The sequence below is a fragment of the Mesoplodon mirus genome, assembly GCF_964341445.2.
Source record: "Mesoplodon mirus genome assembly, chromosome: X".
NCBI classification, from domain to species: Eukaryota; Metazoa; Chordata; class Mammalia; order Artiodactyla; family Ziphiidae; genus Mesoplodon; species Mesoplodon mirus.
This window is the reverse complement of record NC_138981.1, coordinates 1,522,359-1,547,370: the sequence shown is the minus strand read 5'-3', so window position 1 is coordinate 1,547,370 and position 25,012 is coordinate 1,522,359. Positions and strand designations below refer to the sequence as shown.

The window sequence follows — 25,012 nt, the reverse complement described above, 5'->3', positions numbered from 1 at the left end:
TTGTTGAATTTAATTAGAAAGGGATGCCGTAGGGCTGCTGAATCGATAACTTTCACAGCTTTTATTAAATCCCTCTCTCCTTCCCTCCTTCCTTCCTTCCCATCTGAACTCTTACATTACCCAGGAGCAGGACAGCTCTCTTCCACCCAGTGTACGCCGCCACATTTCTCTAACACTTGTGACCCATCCCTTCCCTCTGCTCCTCAACACCCACTACCCAGGCTTCTGCACACTGCTCAACCTGTCGGGGCAGGGGGTCTGGTGCACCTGGACCACATCCCGGGGTTCCCTTGCCCTTTGGCTGCCGTTCTAAGAGTGGGGAGCCCCAGCCAAGGCTGGAGGGGGCAGCACATCCCTGCGTTCCTGATGCAGCATCACCATGCACGGGCTTTCTTCTCTTGCCCAAGGCCCCGGCTCCTGTCCACTGGCCCTGTCCATTTAGCTGCCTTTTCCGGGTCTGGTGGCTGTCCCTTTCCTCCGCTGCCACTGCCCGAGATGGTACAGGCTCGCCAGGTTCCCAGCCCCCAGGAGCCCTCCCCGACCACCACTGCACCTCTGGAAACAGTCCTTTATTACAACTCTCCCACACCTTGTGTGTCCATCCACATCCTCCCTATAATCCACCCTCCCACCCCTGTCCTCAGAACCAAATACCAACCTGCGATCTCTGAGGGTCATCAGGAAGCAAGATGGTTCCACACACAAAAGCCCCCTCGTTTATCAGTCACTCAGACATCGAATGCAAGAGGTGCCTAAACACGCTGGGTATAACATTCCCTTATAGGGGAAAAACGCTGGAGCAGTTGGATGTTGAAAGCAAAGCATGGACATGCACCCCGAATTTTAAAAATTTTTAAATTTTAAAAATTAAAAAAATTTTAAAAATCGCATTTACTGTTTCTTGAGCCCCGACTGTGCAGACGTTGTAATGTTTTTAAAGTTTATTTTATTGAAGGAGAGTTGATTTGTTGTGTGGTGTTAATTTCTGCTGTACAGGAAAGTGACTCCGTTCTACATATGTATACATTCTTTTCCATATTCTTTTCGATGATGGTTTACCACAGGATATTGAATAGAGTTCCCTGTGCTCTACAGGAGGACTTTGTTGTGTATCCATCCTGACTATAATAGTTTGCATCTGCTCATCCCAAACTCCGGATCCATCTCATTATGGTAAATATTTGACACGGATCCTCTGATGGAATCCTTCCAACTTCACACTTAGGTGGTGTCATTATTTCCAGCTTACGGAAGACAAAACTGAGGTCCCCAAAGGATGGACCACAGGCAGATTCTCTGCAAACGCATGTCTGAGATATTGCCTCGTTCTTGTTGTTTTTGCAACCATGTTTGCAGAAGGATATTGGAAGAAAGTGATATTTTGAGCACTGGGTGTTCCGTGGTGGGTAATATAACCTTGTTTTACGGGAATCCATCTGGCCCATGCAAAGGGCCAGTTTTAAGGAAACTGAAGGCAAAATCAACCTGGCACATTCTTAAGTTGCATAAAAGAAAAGCTGACCTATTACCTGTGTATCAGGGTCTCCTCAGGTGAAGTCGTTGGCCGATGGTGAATCAGACATGTGAAAGGGGCTCGGCCCAATTAAGACTGAGGACGCTGATGGCTGCTATGATAGTGAAGATTCCTCGTGGGAAGACAAAGAAAGGGCTGAGAAGCTCTTGTGAGGCGTGTATCATCTGTACACCATTGACAACAAATTGAATCGTAATGCCGATTCTTAAATACATCTGTCGTTTGATTTTATACTAGGTATTTAACCAAACTTTTTGTTTCAGAATAGTTCCAGGTTGACAGAAAAGTTGCAAAGATAGTCCAAGGAGTTGTCGTCTAAGTTACAAACTTTCCCCTATTACCAACATCCTACATTAGCCTAGCACGTTGGTTACCATTAGAGAACAAATATTGATGCATTATGATTTACTGGTTCACAGCTATGCAGATTTCCTGCGATGTCCTTTTTCTATCCCAGGATCCACATGACACTGAATTGTCACCTCTTTGGGGGCACCTCTGGACTGGGACCATTTCTGAGACTCTCCTTGTTTGTGATGACCTTGATAGTTTTTTTTTTTTTTTTGCGGTATGCGGGCCTCTCACTGTTGTGGCCTCTCCCGTTGCGGAGCACAGGCTCCGGACGCGCAGGCTCAGCGGCCATGGCTCACGGGCCCAGCCGCTCCGCGGCATATGGGATCCTCCCGGACCGGGGCACGAACCCGTATCCCCTGCATCGGCAGGCGGACTCTCAACCACTGCGCCACCAGGGAGGCCCTTGATAGTTTTTTAAAATTAATTTTTATTGGAGTATAGTTGATTTACAGTGTCGTATTAGTTTTTGCTTACAGCTAAGTGATTCAGTTTTATGTATATATAGGTCCTTTTCTTTAAATTTTTATATTTATTTATTTATTTAGTATTGGTTGTGTTGGGTCTTTGCTGCTGCGCGTGGGCTTTCTCTAGTTGTGGCGAGCAGGGGCTACTCTTCGTTGTGGTGCGCAGGGTTCTCATTGTGGTGGCTTCTCTTGTTGTGGAGCACGGGCTCTAGGGCACATGGGCTCACTAGTTGTGGCTCGTGGGCTCTAGAGTGCAGGTTCAGTAGTTGCGGCGCACGGGCTTAGTTGCTCCGCGGCATGTGGGATCTTCTCAGAGCAGAGACTGAACCCCGTCCCCTGCATTGGCAGGCGGATTCTTACCATTGCACCACCAGGGAAGTCCCTACAGTAGGTTCTTATTAGTTACCTATTTATCTATAGACCTTGATTGTTTTGACTGGTGCTGGTTAAGGATTTTGTAGGCTGCCCCTCTATTGGGATTTGTCTGATTTTTTATCACAGTTAGACTGGGATTGTGGGTTTTGGGAGAGGAAGACCACAGAGCTCAAGTGCACTTCTCATCACGTTATACCGGGGTGATGACTACGAACACGGCTTATCACAGGTGAGGTTGCCCCAGGTGCCCTGGTGGAAGTGTTTATCGGATTTCTCCACTGGGTAGATACCCCTTCCCGCTCTTTCCCATACTGTATCATTTGCAGCCTACACTTACGAAGCGGGTAATTTGCTTTCTAAGCAGTAAACACTTCTCCGATTCAGCGTCCTCATTTAAGAAGTGAGCAGATATGGTCCTTTATCATAGGGGTGGGGAAAACATCCACTCTCAACCACAAGGATTTTTAACAACGAACAAACTTCTCTATAATAATATATAATTATAGAATTTCTTCAAATCATCTCTAAGGCTGCACCACACAAGGATCTCAGTTATAAAAAGCAGTGGAACACGTTCCCAAGAGATAAAAGTGCTGAGGCTCAATTTATGAAAGCAAAGTGCTCTTCTGAGCAACTTGACGCCTTAAAGATGCTAAGAAGTATCGAATTCCTTTCCCAGCAATTGGAATGTAGCTTCAGTTGGACTGAACGTCCTACAGATAACAAGTATAAACTCTGGATGAAATTTCTAAACATTAAAACTCTCTGAAGACACTGGGGCATGACCCCAAATGAGCAGAAACCAGAGCAGGGTGGGGGAGTCTTTTGAACAGTGAGGAACTGCACAGTGAAAGTTGTGTATCTCTGCGGCGTTTCTCCTGAGAGCCGCCCCCAGTCTGCTAATCTGGGGGAAGCTAAAACCACTGCAGGTTTACTAGTCTGTAAGTCAGAAAACAGGGCTGGCAGGTGCCTGATCACCTGGAAAATGAGGGTGAGATTCCTCAATGGGGCTTCTGCGGCAGGAGGCCTGAAAATCTGTGTGTGAGTGTAGCCCACATTTTTGGCAGATCTGGAGGACGCCTGTGTAGGAAAGTTCCAGGGAACTAGGTAGAATGGTTTAGCCTGAAGCAGAGGTTTCAGCTGCTGCCCAGTGCAGGGAAGGCAGAGTTTAGAGCTTACATCCAGCCTAGTGAACTGTCTGCTGGACTCTGCAGGGGAAGTTGACTGTCTACAGAGTCAGTGACAACACATGGACCACAATGTCCATCACACACACACACACACACACACACACACACACACACAATAGATGTGAAGAACCAGGAAAACATAATCTAAAATCAACTGGATATTTGTTTTTCTCTTTCTGACTGACTTCATTCTGTATGACCCTCTCTAGGTCCATCTACATCTCTGCAAATGGCACTATTTCGTTCCTTTTTATGGCTGAGTAATAGAAAAACAAATATCGTGTAATATCACTTACATGTGGAATCTAGACAAATGGCACAGATGAACTTATCAGCAAAGCAGAATTACAGACACAGATGTAGAGAATAAATGTATGCATACCAAGGGGGGTGGGTGGGATAAACTGGGAGACTGGGATTGACATATACACACTATTGATACTATGTATAAAATAGATAACTAATGAGAACCTACTGTATAGCGCAGGGGACTCTCCGTGATCTGTGGTGACCTAAATGGGAAGGAAATCCAAAAAAGATGGGATATATGTATACGTAGAGCTGATTCACTTTGCTGTACAGCAGAAACTAACACAACATTGTAAAGCAACTGTACGCCAATAAAAACTAATTAAAATATAATAAAATCAAGTGGAAAAAAAAAACCCATATCAATTCACCCCAGATGACCTGGAAATAGCAGATACAAACTTTAAGTGTTTCCATATCAGATCCCTTGACCCTGACTCACCCAAGTATGTCATATTGTTTCCTCAGGGCTCCTCCCTTGTCCCTGCATACCCTCCTACCCTGATTAGCAACTGTTTGAACCTGCCCTTTGGAACTCAGGGAAGGTCCAGGAGGCTGAAGCCTTTATTCTGCAAATAAGAAATGGGGGGACACAGAAAGGATTTGTCCCCAGGAAGGCCCCTCAGGGTCCTGCTCAGTTTCAGGCAGACAAAAGTTTGAGGGTGGGTGTGGGATGTCTTTTCCCCAAACTCTCAGCTCTCACATCTGTTTTCTACTTGGCCCCAATACCGCTGGCCTTGTAGAAAAAGCCCAATGTTATTATTCATGTTCAAAGACCTCCCTGGAGCCCCAGCAAATCCAGACAGAATATACCTGCCATGCTTTCTGTGACTCTTTTAGGATGAATGACCAGAGGCCAGAGGATTATGAAGTCTTGATCAAGAGTCTGTGAAATAAATGCTCCCAGGAAAAGAGGACCAAGGATGCACAATAAATAATAATTATGATGATGGAGACACAAACTTCTGAAGTCACCAACTTTGACATCTAAATACATAAATTTCCAGGGAAATAGAGTCAGATATTTTCTCATCAGAAAAGAATTTTGCTTCCATATTACAGAAATAAAAAAGAAAATGGAACACAGATAAGACTTTAAAAATGCCCCTGGGACTTCCCTGGTGGTGCAGTGGTTAAGAATCCGCCTGCCAGTGCAGGGGACACGAGTTCGAGCCCTGGTCCGGGAAGATTGCACAAGCCGCGGAGCAACTAAGCCTGTGCGCCACAACTACTGAGCCCGCGAGCCACAACTACTGAAGCCCGCGTGCCTAGAGCCCGTGCTCTGCAACAAGAGAAGCCACCGCAATGAGAAGCCCGCCCACCGCAACAAAGAGTAGCCCCCGCTCACCGCAACTAGAGAAAGCCCGTGCGCAGCAATGAAGACCCAACACAGCCAAAAATAAATATAAATAAATAAATAAAATTTAAAAATAAAAATGCCCCTGAGAAATAGGGGTGGGGTCATGATTCGGTTAAAAGCGAAGGAATTCAAGGAATGACTTTTAAGACGTTGGATGCAAGAATCTCACACTTTGCTTAGTCTTTAGAATTCCTACAGGAGCGGAGGACCTCCAAGGCGTTTAAACTTTTCGAGATTCTATACACTGAACATGGAAGAATGTAATGTCTTCCCACTGTTTTACTTTTCTGAACCTGTTTTCTTTGTGACGGCGTCTAGGAGGGACAGCAGTGAACATCAACAGGATTAAAATACAAATCTGGACTTTGGGGACTTCCCTGGCGGTCCAGTGGTTAGGACTTGGGGCTCTCACTGCCGAGGGCGCGGGTTCAATCCCTGGTTAGGCAACTAAGATCCCACAAGCTGCGCGGTGCGGCAAAAAACAAACAAACAAACGTCACTCCATTCACATAAACCCAGCTGTCGTGGAAAGAGGTTTGTTATGAATAACAAGACACCCATTTCAAAAAAAAAAAAATCTGAACTTGGGAAAAGGCAGGGAGGACGAAACTAACATGGAGCCCATCACTGTCTTTGGAACGCTTCCTTGAAGTGAAAGGATTCTTATATGGGGCTTGGTGGTAGAGAAGGATGCCCGAGTTGGAGAAATATCCACACACGGGCGTCACCCTTAGCCACCCAGCTGCACCTGCCTTCTTTGTTCTGCTCGTCACAATAGCAGAAGATAAAATGGGATGGCAGATTTAGAAGCAGATTTCAAAGGCACCCTCTCTTGTGTTTCCCCAGGGACACACATGATTGTGTGAATACCCCCATAGGCGTCACAGCTGCTTCCGGAAAGAAGGACCACACAAGGCCAAAAACAAAAACAAAAAGCTCGACCATGTTCATTTTCTGAAGTGTTCTAAGGAGTTTTCTAAGGCGTTTCTCACCAAGTCGGTGGACAAAGCGTCCAGGTGGGAAACGCCAGGAAACTCAGTGCTGGGAAGAGAACATTTATGATCACCTGGATAGCTCACAGCCTTCTCCTAACATGAAGGAGGAAAGGGATATTTCACCGGGACCCTCTCCCCTGTAAACAGATAAGGTAGGAGGTCCCCGAGAAAGAGAACTAGGCATGGCTTTCTTGACATAAAAGAAGCCATTTTTGGCTGAAACCCTTTTGGGATCTAGGCCTGGCCGCCATGCTTGACCTTGAACAGGTCTTGGTAATTGATCATCTTAAGGGAACCAAAGAGCAAACTGTTATCAGACAAGAGAAGGAACAATACAAAGATAACAAACCAGTGGTAAAGTCTCCCAGTTCTGTTTCAGTGGTGAAGATTAGTCTGAAGCCTCAACCACCAGATCCACTGGGACCTAAAGGCGGAGGATGATACTGACCTTTTCTGACCCTGTGACTTCAACTCAACTAAAGTTTAGACTCTGTGGACCTTGGCCCCAGTGCAATGTTGAATTCTCCTCTGCTCAAGCCCCTTCATGAATATGCATGTACCACCCAAGTGTTTCCACCCCCCCATGAATATGCACGTACCCTGAGATTAAAGCTTCCCCAATTTTGCTGTTCAGGAAACACTGCTTTGGGAAAGGTCCCCTGTGTTCTCCCTACTTGCCCCAAATAATAAATCCTTCCTTCTCCTGATTTTGGCTTGGCTGTGTCTTTTGGTTCCACACCCACGGAGAGGGGAGCCCAGGTTTTGGGGTAACACCCCCAAGCCTTTCTCTTCCCTCCTCCCATTCTGTGCAAAGGCAACTCACAGAGCATAAGGTGGACTTCCTGGGTCCTTGGAATATCATTGCATATCCCTGGTGTGACATCCGCAAGACCACCCTCACTTCCAGCGCCAATTGTAACTTGTGGGCCCCCGAGACCACCCTCAGGGTCCATAGTTCACCACGTGGACCCAGAGAACTCTGCCAGGCTGCTGATGTCATTGTTATGGTTCATTACAGGGAAAGGGCACAGAATAAAATCGGCCGAGGGAAGTGGTGCGTGGGGCAGTGTCTAGGAGAGACCAGGTGTAAGCCTGCAGGTGCCCGTCCCAGCAGAGTAATGGCAGGGCTCTCCCCTCCCACCAAGGGTGTGTGCTAATTTCCGGCTATGGCCAACCAGCATGGTGGACTGCCTGGAGGACTGACTTTGGTCTCCATCTCCTCCAAGGTCGAGCTGACACTGCATGCCCCAAGGCATCCACCCTAAATCACTCTGGAGCACAGACTATCGTCTGGCCCAGGCCCCAGGCAAGCAACTATACTCTTATCAGGCAGGATAGCCAAGGGCTCAGAGGTGACCTCCCAGGAGTCCGGGAGACAAGGCCAGACCTGGCTTTGAGCAAAGTTAATTCTTTCCTGCACACCTGGGTCCTAAAGAATATTCTCTATCTGGACTGGAAACTTTGAGGTTGTGGAAAAACACAAAAAGAGGACTCTGATCTCTTTCTGGGCCTCCCCATAAGCATCCGCTCCCCGCCCCCCCCACACCAGGTGCTGTTAGACCTTTTACGGGGCTGCACCGCCGCAGCAAAGAGATCTTTATCCCCGAAGGCCATCGGTGCTGATGCTGAAAGCTCAGCTTCTATTCTGCACCGTTGCCGAATTGCATCTCAGAGGGGTGAAGTAGAAAAGGAGAGGTTTATTGCTTTGCCAGGCAGAGGGGGGCACAGTGGGCTCCTGCCCTCGAAAAACTATGTATCACAATTTGGGAGGATTTGATGAGTTTATAGCCATGGTTCAAGGGTGGGGTTGCTGATAAGATTAGGGTGTGTGCAGGGTCTCCGGTGTGCAGGGGCTTGATTAGCAACTGTTCGCATCCGCCCTTGGGAACTCAGGAAAAGTCATGGAGGCTGGGGTCTTGCCTACAAGAAAGGCCTCTGTGCCCCGGAGCCCCAGAGGGCCCCACTCGGTTTCAGTCCTGGGGTTGACATACACTGCTCTGAGAAGACCTCCTGGAGCTTCCCCTCTTGCTACTAAAACGGATGAGATAGTTTCCTTCTTTAAAGCGTTCACAGTTTACGTGTATTTCTTTCATCTATGGCATTATTATTATTATGTTTTGACTTATGAAGAGAAATAATGAGAACCCCAATTGCTTGCAAAACGTCCACGCTCGGTGTCTGGATGATTCTGGCCCTGAGGGCTGAACATTTTGTGCCGTAGAACTGGCAGGGCCGATGCAGAATAAAAATGCAGCCTGTGCCCAACCTTGATTTCAAGATGGCGACATGTGTGCAACCATCACCTCTCTCTGGTTCCAGAATATTCTCTTCCCCCCAAAAGGAGACCCCCCCCCAACCCCATGAGCTGTCACTCTCCAGCCCCTGGTAACCACGAATCCACTTTCTGTCTCTGTGGACTTGGCCTGTTCTGGACGTTTGCTATCAACGGAATCACACACTGTGTGTCCTTCTGGGTCTGGCTTCTCTCACTGAGCATCGTGTGTTCAAGGTCCATCCACGTGGTAGCCTGTGTCAGAGCTTCACTCCTTTTCATGGCTGAGTCATATTCCACGGTGTGCATGGACCCCAGGCTGTTTCTCCATCCATCTGTGGATGGGTTAAATGATTTTATAATCACTTGATTCCATCACAGTGAGAATTCCCTCACACCATGTATAATAAGGATGCAAAAGCAAACCTATAAACACCCATGCCACACACACACACACACACACACACACAGTGAAAACAAAACAGGGCACACCTTGGCATCCACACCAGCTTTCTCTCCACACTTCCGGGTCTTTCTCTTTTTTCTCTTTAACAATTCTCCAGTGGATTCTGACTCAGGAGGTATGTAATGTTTTCTGGGAGTCTGCTTTTTAAGTGAGTGCCCAGGTTTTGGATTTTTTTGACGTGTGTGTGTGTTTGTGTGTGTGTGTGTAATTTCTGGCAGGTCTGGAGCACACCTCCAGGATGCAGCCGTTAAACGAGTCTCCCCAGACTCATGGAAAAACACCCCTATGGATCCGCCCTGTGTACACGCCATCTGTGTAGGGTCGCGCCTGGTCTGCACACTCAGTAAAACACTGGGATCCACCTTCCTCCTTACACCACCGCATCCCAGCCTCCCAATCATACTGCGCCGCAATGATGAAAATTAAGGCCAATGTGAGGTGCTTCCTTGGTGTCTGGGGGGAACCAGGGGGCCCTCAAATGGCCTGATGGCACACTGGCCTGTCCGCTCAGCATCTCCCTTTCATTTCCCCCAGCCCAGCCCCCTCCTCAGCAGGGGGGCCACGCTCGCTGCGGGTTCATCCCTCCGTAGTCAACTGAGCTCCCATCTGCTCGAGGAATTATTCACACGAGCCCATCACACCCTCCTAGGGTCCCCTCAGACCCTTGTGACTAAAAAGCCTGCCTCTGGGGTCCACCCTGACCTCAGGGGCAGCCCCGTGCGGCCCCAGTGGGCTGTTCTCCTCCACAGGCTGTGAGTGTACGTGACAGCCCGTCTCATGTGGGCAGTGCAGGGTAGCATGTGTGAGGCCATTCCCCCAACCCCCCGGGGCAGCATGCACGCACATGCAGGCACTCACACCATGGTTCAATTGCTAAATAACCCATCAACTCTTTTATTTATTTAGGCTGCCCCGCGAGGCATGCAGGATCTTAGTTCCAGGACCAGGGATCCAACTTGGGCCCCCTGCAGTGGAAGTGCGGAGTCTTAACCATTGGACCGCCAGGGAAGTCCCTAACCCCTCAACTCCTGCTCCATCGTTCAGGAGGGAGGTGAAGTAGGAAGAAATCAGTCTCATGTGTAAAGGTTGCATCGACCAAGTGTTCAAAGCGCGTGTCACAGCTTCCTATCGTGCTGGATAGAGAGTCATGGGGCGTCCCCCCTTCCAGGAGCTCAGGGCACTTGCCTATTTCTCCACCTGCTCCCGGGCACTGAACTCGGGCCTCCCTGATACCCCAAGAAAGCTGGACACCCAGAGCCTGGAGGAGATTTGGGCTCCGTGATGATTGTGATGGATCCATGTCTAGGTTATAGAATCTGAAGGTCTGAAGACATACTAGGGTGACCACAGGGCTCGAGGGGTCTGACTATCCCCTCAAGTGTCAGGATTTGAGGGCTCAGAACTGTGGCTGGGGGGTCCCTTTCAGGAGAAAATATTTTTCTTCAGCATCTATGTTAGGTTCCGAGGGCTTTCGTAACCAAGTACCCCAAACTGGGGAGCTTAAACAACAGAAATGTATCCTCTTACAGTTCTGGAGGCCAGAAGTCTGAGATCAAGGTGTGGGCAGGGCTGGTTCCTCCTGGGGGGTCTGAAGGAGAACCTGTTCTAGCCTCTCTCCCAGCTATGAGGCTCCTGGGACTTCCCTGGTGGCGCAGTGGTTGAGACCCTGTGCTCCCAATGCAGGGGGCGCGGGTCTGATCCCTGGTCAGGGAACGACATCCCACAGGCATGCCACAACTAACAGTTTGCATGCCACAACTAAGGAGCCTGCATGCTGCAACTAAGGAGCCCGCCGGCTGCAACTAAGACCCGGCGCAACCAAACAAATCAATCAATAAAAAAAAAAGACCAGGCATCCTAGTGAATTACTATAGCACAGTTTGAACTGGCAGAGTCCACGGTTACTGGTTATTTGCAGGGAATACAATTTGCACAATAACAGTGTTAGCACCAGGGATAGGAGAGGAATGAAACAGAAGTGGCCGGTGTGGCCCATGTACCTGGTGTGGTAGAGGAGCTGCCACGGGGGCTGCCTGCTTACAAGGAGACTCAGGTGGGAGGGAGCCACTGAATTATCAGGGGCTGTCGTACGGAGGGTGACCTTTGACCACAAAGAGGCTCCTTACCAACACAAAGTTCTCTGAGGGCCCACGTTGCTGTGGTTTAGTGTGTGGCCAGCATCACTGAAGCCCCCTTCTCTAGGGCCAGGGGCCTCTAGGAACTGACCACCCCATGTGATGCTTCAGGATCTGGCTTCCTCGGGGCCATTCTATGGTCACCTTTGCGGCTTCCATAAGATATATTAAAGTGTATATTTTAAGACAGTTCTGGTAGAAAACTTATTTTCCATGCTGCATGCATTATTTATATTTATTCATTATTATTATTATAGTCTTCCCCCCCGTCCCCGATTTTAAGAGAAGTTCAAAAAGACTCCAAAGATGATTATGAGCACCTTGTAACTGTGCCAAGGGTGCCTGATGGCAGATGTTGGCCTCTGGGTCAACCAGATGGCTGCTCTCGCCCTGCTTCCTGGTCCTCTACTAGGGGGCCCCATTCTGCCTAACCTTCTTTTCCGGGGGGATGTCCTGCCCCTCACCTGGAGTTGTCCCTGCCTCTTCTGGTCCAGGTGAACCTACCTTCAGTGGTGGAGTCCTAAAATCCTTGAAGGGACGGGAATCTGTCAAGCATGGTGGAGGAGACCAAGGATATCTCCCAAAGGTGTCCAAGCCAGAATCCCCTGGAACTTTATATGGCACAAGGGACCTTACAAATGTAATTAAGGTACGGACCCTAAAATAGGGAGATGATCCCAGATTAACCTGGTCCCTGCTCCATTCTAATCCCATGAACCCTCAAAAGCAGAGAACTTTGGCTGGAGCGGGAGAGATGTGACAGACGGGAAGGTGAACAGATGCTGAGGGTGGGATCTAGGGGACACCTGCTCAGACCAGAGAGAGGATCCTCCCCTCCCCACCACTGACCACCAGCGTAGAGGTGGGGACTTCAGCCCTAGAACCACAAGGAACTAGATTCTGCTGTTAACCCAAATGAGCTTGGAAACAGGCTCTTCCAGATCCACTCCCTTGGGAGCCCAGTGGGTAGACATCTCGATTTTGACCTTGTCAGACCTTGAGCAGGAGACCCACAGGCAAGACTTCTCACCTACAGGGCAGTGAGATCCTATGTTGGTGTTTGTTTGAGCTGCTACACGCGGGGTGATTTATTACAGGTGCCATAAAAGTCAAGTGCATTTGCAGCATCAACATTCTAATGCGTTCCAGGCTCTCTGAATTGGGGGCCGTGGCCGGAAGCAGCTGGTGACGACCCCAGCCCCTGCATTCACTGCTCCAGAAACCACGTTAAAACACAGACGCTTCGGGGAAACTGGGCAAGAGGACAGGAGGCGTCAGCTGGCATCGCTATGCCTCCACAGGTAACATGCCTGGCAGCGGGCCTTTCTTTTTGGACAAACACCCAGGGACAGGTCCACGCCCCCACTGTTCCCTGGGTTCCACCTGCTTCTAGGTCCTTCTTATTCTATCACTGTGGCCACACCTGGGGCTCTTGCAGGAAACCCTTGAGGGTGGCAGCTATGGAGGCTTTCCCTGATGCTCTTTTCTGGGCACACCTGGGCACGCCTGGCACACCAGGGTGCACCTGGCCAAGGGGGGCAGCTGATACCATGGTCTTGCCAGGGATCCTGGGTAAGGCTTCCTGGCCTCGGTTTTCTCATCTGTAGGACAGAGGGTCACAAAGACCAGAAGGACCCTCCTAACCCAGCCTTGGATTGCACCAAAGAGGTCTGTATGCTGAGCATCTCCAGGTGGCCTGAGTGGAGGGGGGCAGCCTGCACGTTGGGGGTGACCCCCCAAGTCAGACCAGCTGGGTTCACTTCCTATGGCGATGGGGGGAGACCCAGAGTCCAGGTGCGGGGGTCACAGTTCCAGAGGGTTGTGGAGTGTGGTGGGATCCTGGGTCCTAGCAGGGGCAGGAATCCTGGTGGGGCTGGGGTGGAGATCCTTGGTCCTGGGTGTTGGCGGGCACTGATGACAGGGAGGAGGGGGTCTCTGCTGGTGTGTGTATGAGGGGTGCTGTCCAGTAGGTGTCTGAACTGGGGGGATATGGATGTGGTCCAGGGTTCTGGTGGGTATTAAGGCCCCCGTAGGGTCTGGGGTTGCCAGGTTTAGGGTTTCTGTAAGGTTCTGGATAGGGGTCTGTGTGGGGTCTTACTGGGGGTCTGGGTTGGGGAAGTGTGGGGTGGGAGGGTCCTAGCTGTGATCTGGGCGGGGTCTGTGGTTCTAGTGGGGGTCTGGTGGAAGTCTGAGCGGGGGGTTCCACGCTCCAGGAGGGATCCACGTGGGAGTCCATGGTCCTGTCTGGGGGGCCTGGTGTTCTGTTGTGGAGGTGGGCAATAGCCTAGAGGGAGTCCACGGTCTCAATGGAGGGTCTGAGGTCCAGGGGGGCTCTTGTGGTCCGAGGGCCGGATTGGGGGTTCCGGGCAGGAGTCCAAGGTCGGTTGGGTCCACATCTGGGTGGGGGTCCTGCAGCCAGGCAGGGGTCCTGGGGATCCGGGTGGGGTCCATGGTCTGAGCAGGGGTCCGGGGTCAGGGGGGGTCCCAGTGCCCAGACAGGGAGGGGCCGCTGGTTCGGGCGGGGGTCCCTGGGGTCGGGGGGTGGTCCCTGGGTTCCTTGGTCTGGGCGGGGGTCCCTGGTATCCTTGGTCTGGGCGGGGGTCCCTGGGGTCCTTGGCCTGGGCGGGGGTCCCTGGTATCCTTAGTCCGGGCGGGGGTCCCTGGGGTCGGGGGGGTCCCTGGTATCCTTGGTCCGGGCGGGGGTCCCTGGGGTCGGGGGGGTCCCTGGGGTCCTTGGTCTGAGCGGGGGTCCCTGGGGTCCTTGGTCCGGGTTGGGGTCTGGGGCCCCGGCGTCAGGCAGAGTCCCGGGGTCCGGGCGGAGGTCGTCAGCCGGGAGGGGGTTCGCGGTGCGGGCGGGAGTGCCTATTCCGGGCCGGGGTCGGGGGTCTGGGGTCCGGCGCCCCGGGTCAGGCAGCGTCCTGGGGTCCAGGCGGGGTCCGGGCGGGGTTCGGGGCGGGCGCGTGGGCGCGGGGGGCGGGCCGGCGCGGGCGCGTTTCCGCCGTCCGGCGGGGCTCTGAGTCCCGCGGGCGGCGCGGAAGCGGCGGCCGGGCAGCCATGTCGCCTTTGTCTGCGGCGCTGGCGGCCCTGCGGGTGTACGCGGTGGGCGCGGCGGTGGTCCTGGCGCAGCTGCTGCGCCGCCGCCTCCCGGGCTTCGCGGAGCCAGGTCAGCGGTCGGCGGGGGGCGGGGGCGTCGGCGCCGGGGGCGGGCGGGGGGCTCGCGGCGGCGGCGGCGCCCGGCCGGGGTCGCGCCCATCGCTCGGCCGGGACCCCCGGGGTGGGGGAGGAACGGGGGAGGGGCGCGGCGGGGACCCGCGTGCCCTTGACCCCGGCCGCCGGTCAGGGCGCGCCGCGCCGGGCGCTCCCGGAAGCAGGGCCGGGCGGCCGCGCGGGGGGAGGGAGGTGCGCCGTCCCCACGCGCCTCCTCCCCCGCTCCGCGCATCCCGGGCCGGGGTCGGCCCGGGGGTCCGCTCCCCGCGCGCACTGCGGGCCGGGGTCCCCGGGGTCCCGCGCGCCCCGCAGCCCCGCGGCCGGGGCGAAGGAGGGGGCGCTCGAGAGCCCGGCCGCGCGCAGGGTCAGGTAGGACGGGCCTCCCCGGGGTGGGTGGGGGACGCCGGGCGCGCTCGGGGGCGCGGCGAGTCCTGGAGGGAGGGGCTTCCGTTCTGGGGCACCTTGTTCCTCTGGCCCCCGCGACCTCCGCGGCGTCTCCGGTCCCAAACTTTCCGGGGACCCGTTCGCGCTCTTCACGCACGTTCGGGACCTCCGGGGGGCGGGGGGGGGCGGCGGTGCGTCTGGGGCTGTGTCTGGTCGCAGCGGCGTGCCCAGGACGTAAAACGGGGAAACGTGTAGGAATCTCTGTCTGCCCTAATTTGCAGGAGATCACACTCACCCTAGGCTACGCGAGCATACATGACATTGTATTTTTAGGTGACAGATGAATCCTTTCTAAAACAAAGTATACTGTGGGAAGAGTGGTGCTGTGTCACCTTGTGCCCGGTCTCTCTACTGTGTGGCCTAAGGGGATAGATAGAGTCTCAGGTTCACCCGTGTTTCCACCCTATGGACCTGGCACCCCCAGCAGCGTCTGGGCAACACCCCTGAGACGCGGGGGTGAAGAAAAGGCAAAGAACATGTGACTTTGGTTGTGAAAATACTTGAGAATCGCTCCACTCCCCGACGGCAGGGGCGCTGCCGGGGCCACACTTTGGAAACCTGCAGCTCCCCAGCAGGAGTAGATATTTTTATATGAGCTCCACCCTCCCAGGCCTCCATCCAGGGAAATACATCTTCCAGGTTTATGTGAGGTGAGCATTTGGTTTTCTGATAAGCTGGATTTCGGTATTTTTTTTTATTAAAAAAACACATTGAGAGCGATCAGAAATGAACAGAGGGTAAGACCCCAGCCAGTACCTGGGGCTCGGGGGTGGGGTCCGCATAGTCACCTTTGAGATCAGGACTGGCTTGAAAACAGCGAAGAGGTATGGAAAGCTGTCCCAAGTTGCCCCGCGCTCCACTCCGAGTAGTTTTGCTCCCAGACGCGTCTGGCTGTCTCGCCTGGGAGCCTGTTTAGCTGCTCGCAGAAAAGACAAGTTAAGGATGGAATTTAGACTTGTCGCTGTTATCGCAGCAGCACCCCAAAGTGCGTGCCTCGGAAACGTGTTGGAGATGCATCCAACCTGAGGGCTTGCCTTGTGGTTTCCACCTGTTGATTGATTGAGGAAAAAAAAAAAAGTTGTGGAAAGGCAAACCAGCCATGAAGCCATGTGTCAGCCGAGGGCATCCTTATTCCGGCTTTTGCAGAGGGTTGTTTCATCGAAAGATGGGCTTGCTGTGTGCAAGCCACGTGGTCTGCGGGGTTAGAAATCATTTTAGGTCTGGGCGGAGGAGTGAACGAACATCCATCCCTTGTGCCTGGTGGTGGCCGGTGTCCCAAGTGGCACTGTTCCTCTGCTTTTGGACCCATTTTTTATTTGCCCCTAACTGGACTTAACCTTTGCGGGGGAGGAGACATTGAACTTTGCCCCGGTATGGAGCTGAATAAACAGTAACCAGAGGCCCAGTCCACATGGAGAGTAGCTGGGGTTTGTTGTTCTGAAACATCACGTTTTCTTTTTTTAAAAAAATAATTTATATAGTCTATATAAATAAAAATGTGCACAGTATAAGATAGTTGATACGGAAATATTCTCTTATTTATATATTCTAAACGGGTAACGACAAACCACAGCGGTGATTATTGAAGTGCATTTGCTATTGTGAAAGTTCTTTGATAACCCACCCTGAGCGGTCAGATCATGCATCAGATTTCAAACTACCTTGGTTACGATCGTTTGCTAATATTTGCATGTCAGATATTCAATATCTAGAGAATCTGTCTATAGATCGTCTCAGCGTTTTGATGAGTTGCTTGTGCATACTGCACATATTTAATGCAGGAATATAACTTTTATTGGGACTCAGATAACATGGAGCTGCCTCACAGTTATTACTGTTGCTTTGGAATTGTGGGTGGTCCTGCACATTTTACCAGGTGGGGGACAGGCGTGTGGTGTGAGTTCACGTGGATTCTATGAAAAGGTGAAGGAAGATGCTGAAAAAGTAACCCACTCCTGAATGTAACCTTAAAATGCGCCATCTGTAAACAAGATCATTACAGACTCATGATTGTTGCAGGTTGTGCCTGGATAGAGACGTGTGTAAGCAAATTAAAAATTCCTGTAAGAGACTCTGATTTCCAGATTCTCTGTGGCGATTGTCTATTACAAATTAAATGTCTCTGATGCATCAGTGAGTTTTGAAAGGGAGAGAAAATCATCCAGATGCGTTTTACAGGGCAGTTCTGATACCACACAGACATTTATTTCCCTTAAGAATTCTGTTGGAAATAGGAGGTAGGTCTGGAAATGGACTTCTACTGATGGGCTGACACCCCAAAAGATGTCAGCTGGCCCATTTATGAAGCTATTTTAGGGTGGATCCTGGTGTTCAAACTGTAGGGTTTTTAAAAACCGATAAAGAGGAAGTTATTTCTCGTTGGTGTTGTGTACAGATGAACAGTTGGGGGTTGTGGATCCAGGGAGGTGAAGCCACAGTTTTCATGATCTTAGGCATTTTTTACTCTTAAAAAAAAAAAAAAAAGTACTCCCCCCACCAAAGAACTTTTTTTAAAATAAATTTTTAAATTTTTACTTTTCGGCTGTCCCACGCAGCATGTGGGATCCTAATTTCCTGACAAGGGATCAAACCCATGCCCCCTGCCTTGGAAGCGTGGAGTCTTAACCACTGGACCTCCAGGGAAGTCCCCAAGAGCTTTTGTTTATGTGGCTTTTACTTATCCATGTGGATCCTGTTCACTTATATGTTAATTAAATTTAAATTTATTTGAAATGAAAAAAAAATGTGAACAGAAATTTGAAATGGAAATTTACAACATATATTTCAAGTAACATAACAAGTCACTTACATGTTATTCCCAGTAACATTTTTTCCCAGTGAAGAATAACTATGTTCTCCAACACAAACAAACAGAAATCAGGGAGAGTGGCCCTGTTTTTGGTTCTTGCCAGTTTCCTGAAGTACCCACTAGGCAGAATGCAGCTGGTGCTCCACTTGGTGGCTTCATCCTGTGTCTTGTGACATGTTCCTTGTGTTGGTGAAGCCGATCGGGAAGATCTGGCTGGTGTCTCTGATGTGAGAAAAGGCAGGACCTCGCCACATCCCTGGCAGTGTCTTGGCGACGGTCCCCCCCAGAGATGCTCAGGCCGCCCTGTAAGAAGGACGCTGTGGAGAGGCTGCTTTGACAAAACCTTGATTCCTGACTGACGGGAGATGTAGACCTTTCCCTCCAGACAGTGGAGGGTGGCTTTGTGCAGCCGCCTTCAACGTATGTGCTCAGAACCCTCCTACTGTGTGTCACCTCCTTGGAGGTTCTGACATCATTGGCCCGAAGGAAGTGATGCTGCAGGGGGAGGCCCCACGGGCGGTGCCTCCTTAGGTTGTCACCGTGTCAGGGATGCTTCCTGCTTTGTGGGCAAAAGTTTGCGCCAGGATGGCGCTGGACTCCTTCAGCCAGATCACAGCAATAATTCATCATCATCATCAAGGTGTAGTCGGATCTGATAAAACTGAATCGCGTGGCCCGTGCGGGAAGTGGCAGCTCATATTCCAGAGCCCAGGTGTGGTGCCCGCTGTGCAGTTCCCGTCGCTTTTTGGGACCACCTTTCCCACGCTCAGGTGCCCCATCCTGGCTTGGCTGTAGGATGTGCGGTTTGGGGGTTTCCTCTTTGTGACAGTCCTGGCTGTGTCGGACCCCCTCCTCCTGTCCTGGAGACTCTGCTGCCCCAGCCCCGGCTACGACGTGCCCCTCAAACCAGCCCCCCCCAAGCGTGACCTCTCCCGGAAAGCCTCAGGTGGGCCCTTTTGACCGCAGGGCGCCCAGCACCAGGGGTGATGTTACCACTCATAGCTTTTATAGTTTTGTTCTCATCAGCAGAGCGTCTGGGGGCGGCTGTAACAAAGTACTTAAAATCATGGAAGTTCATCCTGTCTCTTTCTGGAGCCCAGAAACCCAAAGTCAAGGGTGTCCCAGGGCCGCGCTCCCTCCAGAGGCTCCAGGGGAGGGTCCTTCCCGCCCCTTCCAGCTTCTGGGGGCTCCGGGCGTCCCTGGGCTCGTGGCCGCCTCCCTCCCGTCTCTGCCTCTGTCTTCACGGGGCTTGTCCTCTGTGTCTGTGTCTCTCCTCCTCTGTGTCTTAGAAGGGCCCGGTCATTGGATGTAGGGTCGCTGTCATCCAGGAGAACCTCATCTCAGACCCTTCACTGCATCACATCTGCAAAGACCTTTTGTCCAAATAAGGTCCTGTTCTGAGGTCAAGGTGTCCCAGGGCCGCGCTCCCTCCAGAGGCTCCAGGGGAGGGTCCTTCCCGCCCCTTCCAGCTTCTGGGGGCTCCGGGCATCCCTGGGCTTGTGGCCGCGTCCCTCCCGTCTCTGCTTCTGTCTTCCCGGGGCTTCTCCTCTGTGTCTGGGTCTCTCCTCTCCTGTGTCTTGTAAGGACCATGTCATTGGATATAGGGCCACCCTCATCCAGGGGGACCTCATCTCAGACCCTTCACTGCATCTCATGTGCAAAGACCCTGTTTCCCACTCTCAGGTTTTGGGGGGACATGAATTTGGGGAGGGGGGCTGCTATTCAAACCACTGTCGTTGTTACTGGGTTTTGGCTTTGAACATACGCCCCACATTCAGAAAACACCTGGTTGGTGCACTTTGTGATTTAACCCCCTGAGTGCTGTACAGGGGGTTGAAAGCTCGCAGACTTAACCCATTTCAGGGGGAAGTCTGTTCCATGGACATGATTTGAGGAAATCAAATAAGTAATAAAACTAACATTCATGCTCTTAAAGCATATCTTTTTCTCTCTGTATCTAGGCATATATATGTATGTATATTTGTTTATGTTAGCTTCAGGTGTACAGTACAGTGATTCAGTTATACATATATATTCAGATTCTTTTCCATTATAGGTCATTACAAGATACTGAATGTAGTTCCCTGTGCTATATGGTAGGTCCTTGTTGCTTATCTGTTTTATATATAGTAGTGTGTATCTGTTCATCCCAAACTCCTAATTTATCCCTCCGCACCTTTCCACTTTGGTGACCACTAGTTTGTTTTCTATGTCTGTGAGTAACAGCCAGCTTTTAAGAAAACTCAGCTGCCCTTTTGGGTGTCCTGGCTCTGATTGGCAGCTCCGGGAAGCCGAATGTGTGGGCACCACCAACAGTGGGAACCCGGGGATCTGGACCTAAGGTCGACTTCCCCACTGATAGCCGGGCAGTGCTGCACCACAGCTCATAGGTATCTCTGTGCCCAGGTGTGAGTGCCCACGGTGGGCATTTTGAGAAGTTCCAGAGATTGAGAAGTCCAGTATTGCCCCAATCTGGTTCCTGATCCCAGATGCACCTAGGAGAAAAATAGAGGGACGTCCCTGATGGTCCAGTGGGTTAGACTCCGCGCTCCCAGTGCAGGGGGCTTGGGTTCGATCCCTGGTCGGGGAACTAGATCCCGCATGCCTCAACTAAGACCTGACGCAGCCAAGATAGATAGATAGATTAAAAAAAAAAACAAACAACTAGAGCGTGTGCAGTTCAGAAAGTAATATTTTAAACTTTAATTGATATGTAGTTGATGTACAATATTATATAAGTTTCAGGTGTACAACATAGTGATTCACAGTTTTTAAAGGTTATACTCCATTTATAGTCATGATAAAATATTGGCTATATATTCTTGTATCTTATTTATTTTATACTGAGGATTATAGTTCGTTCTTCTCAACCGCCTTCCCCTATATTGCCCCTCTCCCTTCCTTCTCCCCACTGGTAACCAGTAATTTGTTCTGTATATCTGTGAGTTTGCTTCTTTTCTGTTATATTCACTAGTTTAAAGAAAAAAAAATTTTTTTGGATTCCACATATAACTGATACCATACAGTATTTGTCTTTCTCTGTCTGACTTATTTCACTAAACATAATAATCTCCGAGCCTATCCATGTTGCTTCAAATTGTGCAATTTCGTTCCTTTTTTATGGCTGAGTCATATTCCATTGTATATATGTACCACATCTTCTTTATCCATTCCTCTGTCCATGGACAGTGGACGTTTAGGTTGCTTCCGTGTCTTGGCTGTTGTGAATCATGGTGCTGTGAACATGGGGGTGCATGGATCTTTTTTCTAATGAGTGTTTTTGTTTCTTTCGGATAAATATCTAGGAGTGGGATTGCTGAATCATACGGCATCTCTATTTTTAGTTTTTTAAGGAACCTCCATCCTGTTCTCCACAGTGGCTGCATCAGTTTACATCCCCACCAACGGTGTAGGAGGGTTCCCTTTTCTCCACACCCTCACCAGCATGTGTTATTTGTGTTCTTTTTGATGAAACCCATTCCGCCGGGGGGTGAGGTGATATCTCATTGTGGTCAAAAAGACATCATTTCAAAACATAAAATTAGAAAAAGCTCGTATTTAATGCCACTCTGCCAACTTAATATCCACTTGAGACCCTCTGTTTTTGTCTTCTGATCGGAGCCACATCTGATGGTGGCGTGTGGCACGCGTGCTTGCTGACCAGGTTTTCGGCTGGGGTGGGGGTCATCTTGGGCTGGTGGGGCGCTTGGGAATGTGGCCTCCATCTGGAGAACGAGCCCCCCTGCTTGGCATCGGGGCTTCTGGATTTCCTAGAACAGGACAGAGTAAAGCAGCTCAGGTGAGGAAAGAGCTGTCATCAGCAGCCCAAAGACGATCCCCAAACTAACAATAAAAAACGCGTGTCTTCGGACGCACCTGGATGGAAGAGTTGCTGGCTTGTCAGACTGGCCCCTCTGCTTTGCCAAAGCCACGAGCCGGAGCGGCGGCCCCCGGGGTCCCTCTGCGTGCGCCCTTGGTTCCGGAGCAGCCCCGGTCCCCGCCGGCCGGAGCCGGGTCTCTTCTCACGCTGTGTTTGTCTCGCTGCTTCTCGGCAGGTCGTCCCGAATGAGCGGAGGCCCGGCCCGGGTGGCGCCATGGAGGGCAAGAGCCTGGAGGGCGCGCAGACCGACCTCAAGCTGGTGGCGCACCCGCGCGCCAAGAGCAAAGTGTGGCGCTACTTCGGCTTCGACACGAACGCCGAGGGCTGCATCCTGCAGTGGAAGAAGATTTACTGCCGCATCTGCATGGCGCAGATCGCCTATTCGGGCAACACCTCCAACCTGTCCTACCACCTGGAGAAGAACCACCCCGATGAGTTCTGTGAGTTTGTCAAGAGCAACACCGAGCAGATGCGCGAGGCCTTCGCCAGCGCCTTCTCCAAGCTCAAGCCCGAGGCCGCGCAGCAGAGCGCGCCGGAGCCGCCGGCCGCCAAGGCGGCGGCGGCGGCGGCGCACGGCCACGATGGCCGCAGGCAGCAGGAGCTGACGGCCGCCGTCATGGGCCTCATCTGCGAGGGGCTCTACCCCGCGTCCATCGTGGACGAGCCCACGTTCAAGGTGCTGCTGAAGACGGCCGAGCCGCGCTACGAGCTGCCCAGCCGCAAGTTCTTCTGCGGCAAGGCCATCCCCGAGCGCTACGGCGCCGTGCGCGACGTGGTGCTCAAGGAGCTGGCGGAGGCCGCGTGGTGCGGCGTCTCCACCGACCTGTGGCGCAGCGAGAGCCAGAACCGGACCTACGTGACGCTGGCCGCGCACTTCCTGGGCCGCGCCGCCCCCCACGGCCTCTTCCTGGGCTCCCGCTGCCTCAAGACCTTCGAGGTGCCGGAGGACAACGCGGCCGAGACCATCACGCGCGTCCTGTACGAAGCCTTCATCGAGTGGGGCGTCAGCTCCAAGGTCTTCAGCGCCACCACGGACCGTGGCAAGGACATCGCCAAGGCCTGCTCGCTGCTGGACATCGCGGTGCAGATGCCCTGCCTGGGCCACACGTTCGACGCGGGCATCCAGCAGGCCTTCCGGCTGCCCAAGCTGGGCGCGCTGCTCGGCCGCTGCCGCAGGCTGGTGGAGTACTTCCAGCAGTCCACCGTGGCCATGTACATGCTGTACGAGAAGCAGAAGCAGCAGAACGCCGCCCACTGCATGCTGGTCAGCAACCGCGTGTCCTGGTGGGGCAGCACGCTGGCCATGCTGCAGCGCCTCAAGGAGCAGCAGTTCGCCATCGCCGGGGTCCTCCTGGAGGACAGCAATAACCACCACCTGCTGCTGGAGGCCGCCGAGTGGGCCACCATCGAGGGCCTGGTGGACCTGCTGCAGCCTTTCAAGCAGGTGGCCGACATGCTGTCCGTATCCAAGTACCCCACCATCAGCATGGTGAAGCCTCTGCTGCACATGCTGCTCAACAGCACGCTCAACAGCAAGGAGACCGACTCCAAGGAGATCAGCATGGCCAAGGAGGTGATCGCCAAGGAGCTCGCCAAGACCTACCAGGAGACGCCCGAGATCGACATGTTCCTCAACGTGGCCACCTTCCTGGACCCGCGCTACAAGAGGCTGCCTTTCCTGTCCACCTTCGAGAGGCAGCAAGTGGAGAACAGGGTGGTGGAGGAGGCCAAGGGGCTCCTGGACAAGGCCAAGGACGGCGCCTACCGCGCCCCCGGCGACCAGCTGTACGCCCCGCCCGAGGAGCCCCCCGTGAAGAAGCCGGCGCCCTCGGCCACGCCGCCGCCCGCCAGCGTCATCAACGACATGCTGGCCGAGATCTTCTGCCCCGCGGCGGGCGTGGAGGACCAGGACGGCTGGCGCGCGCAGGTGGTGGAGGAGCTCAGCAACTTCAAGTCGCAGAAGGTGCTGGGGCTCAGCGAGGACCCCCTCAGGTGGTGGTCCGACCGCCTGGCGCTCTTCCCGCTGCTGCCCAGGGTGCTGCAGAAGTACTGGTCCGTGGCGGCCACGCGCGTCTGCCCCGAGCGCCTCTTCGGCTCCTCGGCCAACGTCGTCAGCGCCAAGCGCAACCGCCTGGCCCCCGCGCACGTGCACGAGCAGATCTTCCTGTACGAGAATGCGCGCGGCGCCGAGGCCGAGCTGGAGGACGAGGACGAGGGCGAGTGGGGCCTGGACCACGAGCAGGCGTTCCCTCTGGGCGACGCCGGCCACGCCGGCTACTTCGGCCTCAGGGACGGCGGCTTCGTGTAGCGGGGGGCGGGGGGGAGGGGGGGAGGGGACCCAGCGTGGGCGCCTCTCGTCGGATGCTTGGCTGTCAGTACTGACCCCGCCGGTGGGCGCGCTGCCCGGGACAGAGGAAATGCGCAAAAGAGAGAGATGGACCTTGGGTGGGGCTTTGGGTGGCCCAAAGGAGAGAGATGGGCTTTGGTTGCCCCAAAGGACAGGTAGGGGGGCTTTGGGTGGCCCAAAGCTGGTGAAAACGAGCGTTTTCTCTGGAGGGGCCCCTTGCGTCCCAACGCAAGGGAAAGAAATGACTTATAAAAGCTCTAGATGTCCGCCGATAGGCTTGCAAGTGCTAAGCTCCGCGACAGAAGCACGGCCGGCAGGGATGTTTTGCCTCCTAGATAATTCCGTACCCGCAACATGCGTGTCCTCTGCGAGGGACGGTTTGGGGTAAATCGGAGAAAGACTGAAACCGGCAGGCAGCTGAGGATGAAACCCCCTGCATGTCCTGCACCGACACCATCCGTGGATGTCAGCCGTTGGCTGGTGAAGGAACCCGTGTACGCTGTCGTTTACGTGGGAGCCTTGCCTCTGGGTAGCCGGGGAGAGACACTTTCGCCAGACGCCCTGTTTTCAAGAGGCACCAGTTTTGTGTTTGGTGGAAAATGCTAACAGTGAGAGTCTGCAGTGCAACCGCTTATAAAAAACAAGCAGAAAAGAGGTGTTGGTTGTGGTGTGTTTTCTGCCATGAATCAGTCTTTTTCTCCCCTTGCCTGAATTCACAGTCCTTGTGAGCCCCGTAGCTCCTGGGTCTTGAGGTGGGTTTTTTGTGAGTCTGATGCTTCAAAGGTCCGGTTTCCCCAGAATCCCTTTTCTTGGGATGAACAGAGAGAAGGCGGTCCCTACTCCTTGGAAACCCTGCTTTTGAAGACGGAGG

General features: G+C 52.8%; 2 protein-coding genes across 5 annotated transcripts in view; both read left to right on the top strand.

Moving 5' to 3' along the window:
* The first annotated feature begins 14,490 nt into the window (after positions 1-14,490).
* On the top strand, positions 14,491-24,117 carry ZBED1 (zinc finger BED-type containing 1). Its single transcript, XM_082609405.1, has 2 exons — positions 14,491-14,617; positions 21,970-24,117. The coding sequence occupies exon 2, from the start codon at positions 22,009-22,011 to the stop codon at positions 24,100-24,102; it is 2,094 nt and encodes a 697-aa protein (XP_082465531.1). The 5' UTR covers positions 14,491-14,617; positions 21,970-22,008; the 3' UTR covers positions 24,103-24,117.
* The window catches only part of DHRSX (dehydrogenase/reductase X-linked), a 192,566-nt gene continuing 182,055 nt past the window's right edge, over positions 14,502-25,012 (top strand). For all 4 annotated transcript variants that reach the window (XR_014292433.1, XR_014292434.1, XM_082609410.1 and 1 more), the window contains exon 1: positions 14,502-14,617. Coding sequence is in view for 2 of the 4 variants with exons in the window: in XM_082609410.1 (XP_082465536.1) it covers positions 14,509-14,617 (109 nt within the window). In the remaining 2 variants the exon portion in view is untranslated. The remainder of the gene's footprint in view (positions 14,618-25,012) is intronic.

What these genes read in the sequence shown, in the direction of transcription:
- ZBED1 (XM_082609405.1), top strand. Translation starts at nt 22,009, where the DNA reads ATGGAGGGCAAGAGCCTGGAGGGCGCGCAGACCGACCTCAAGCTGGTG.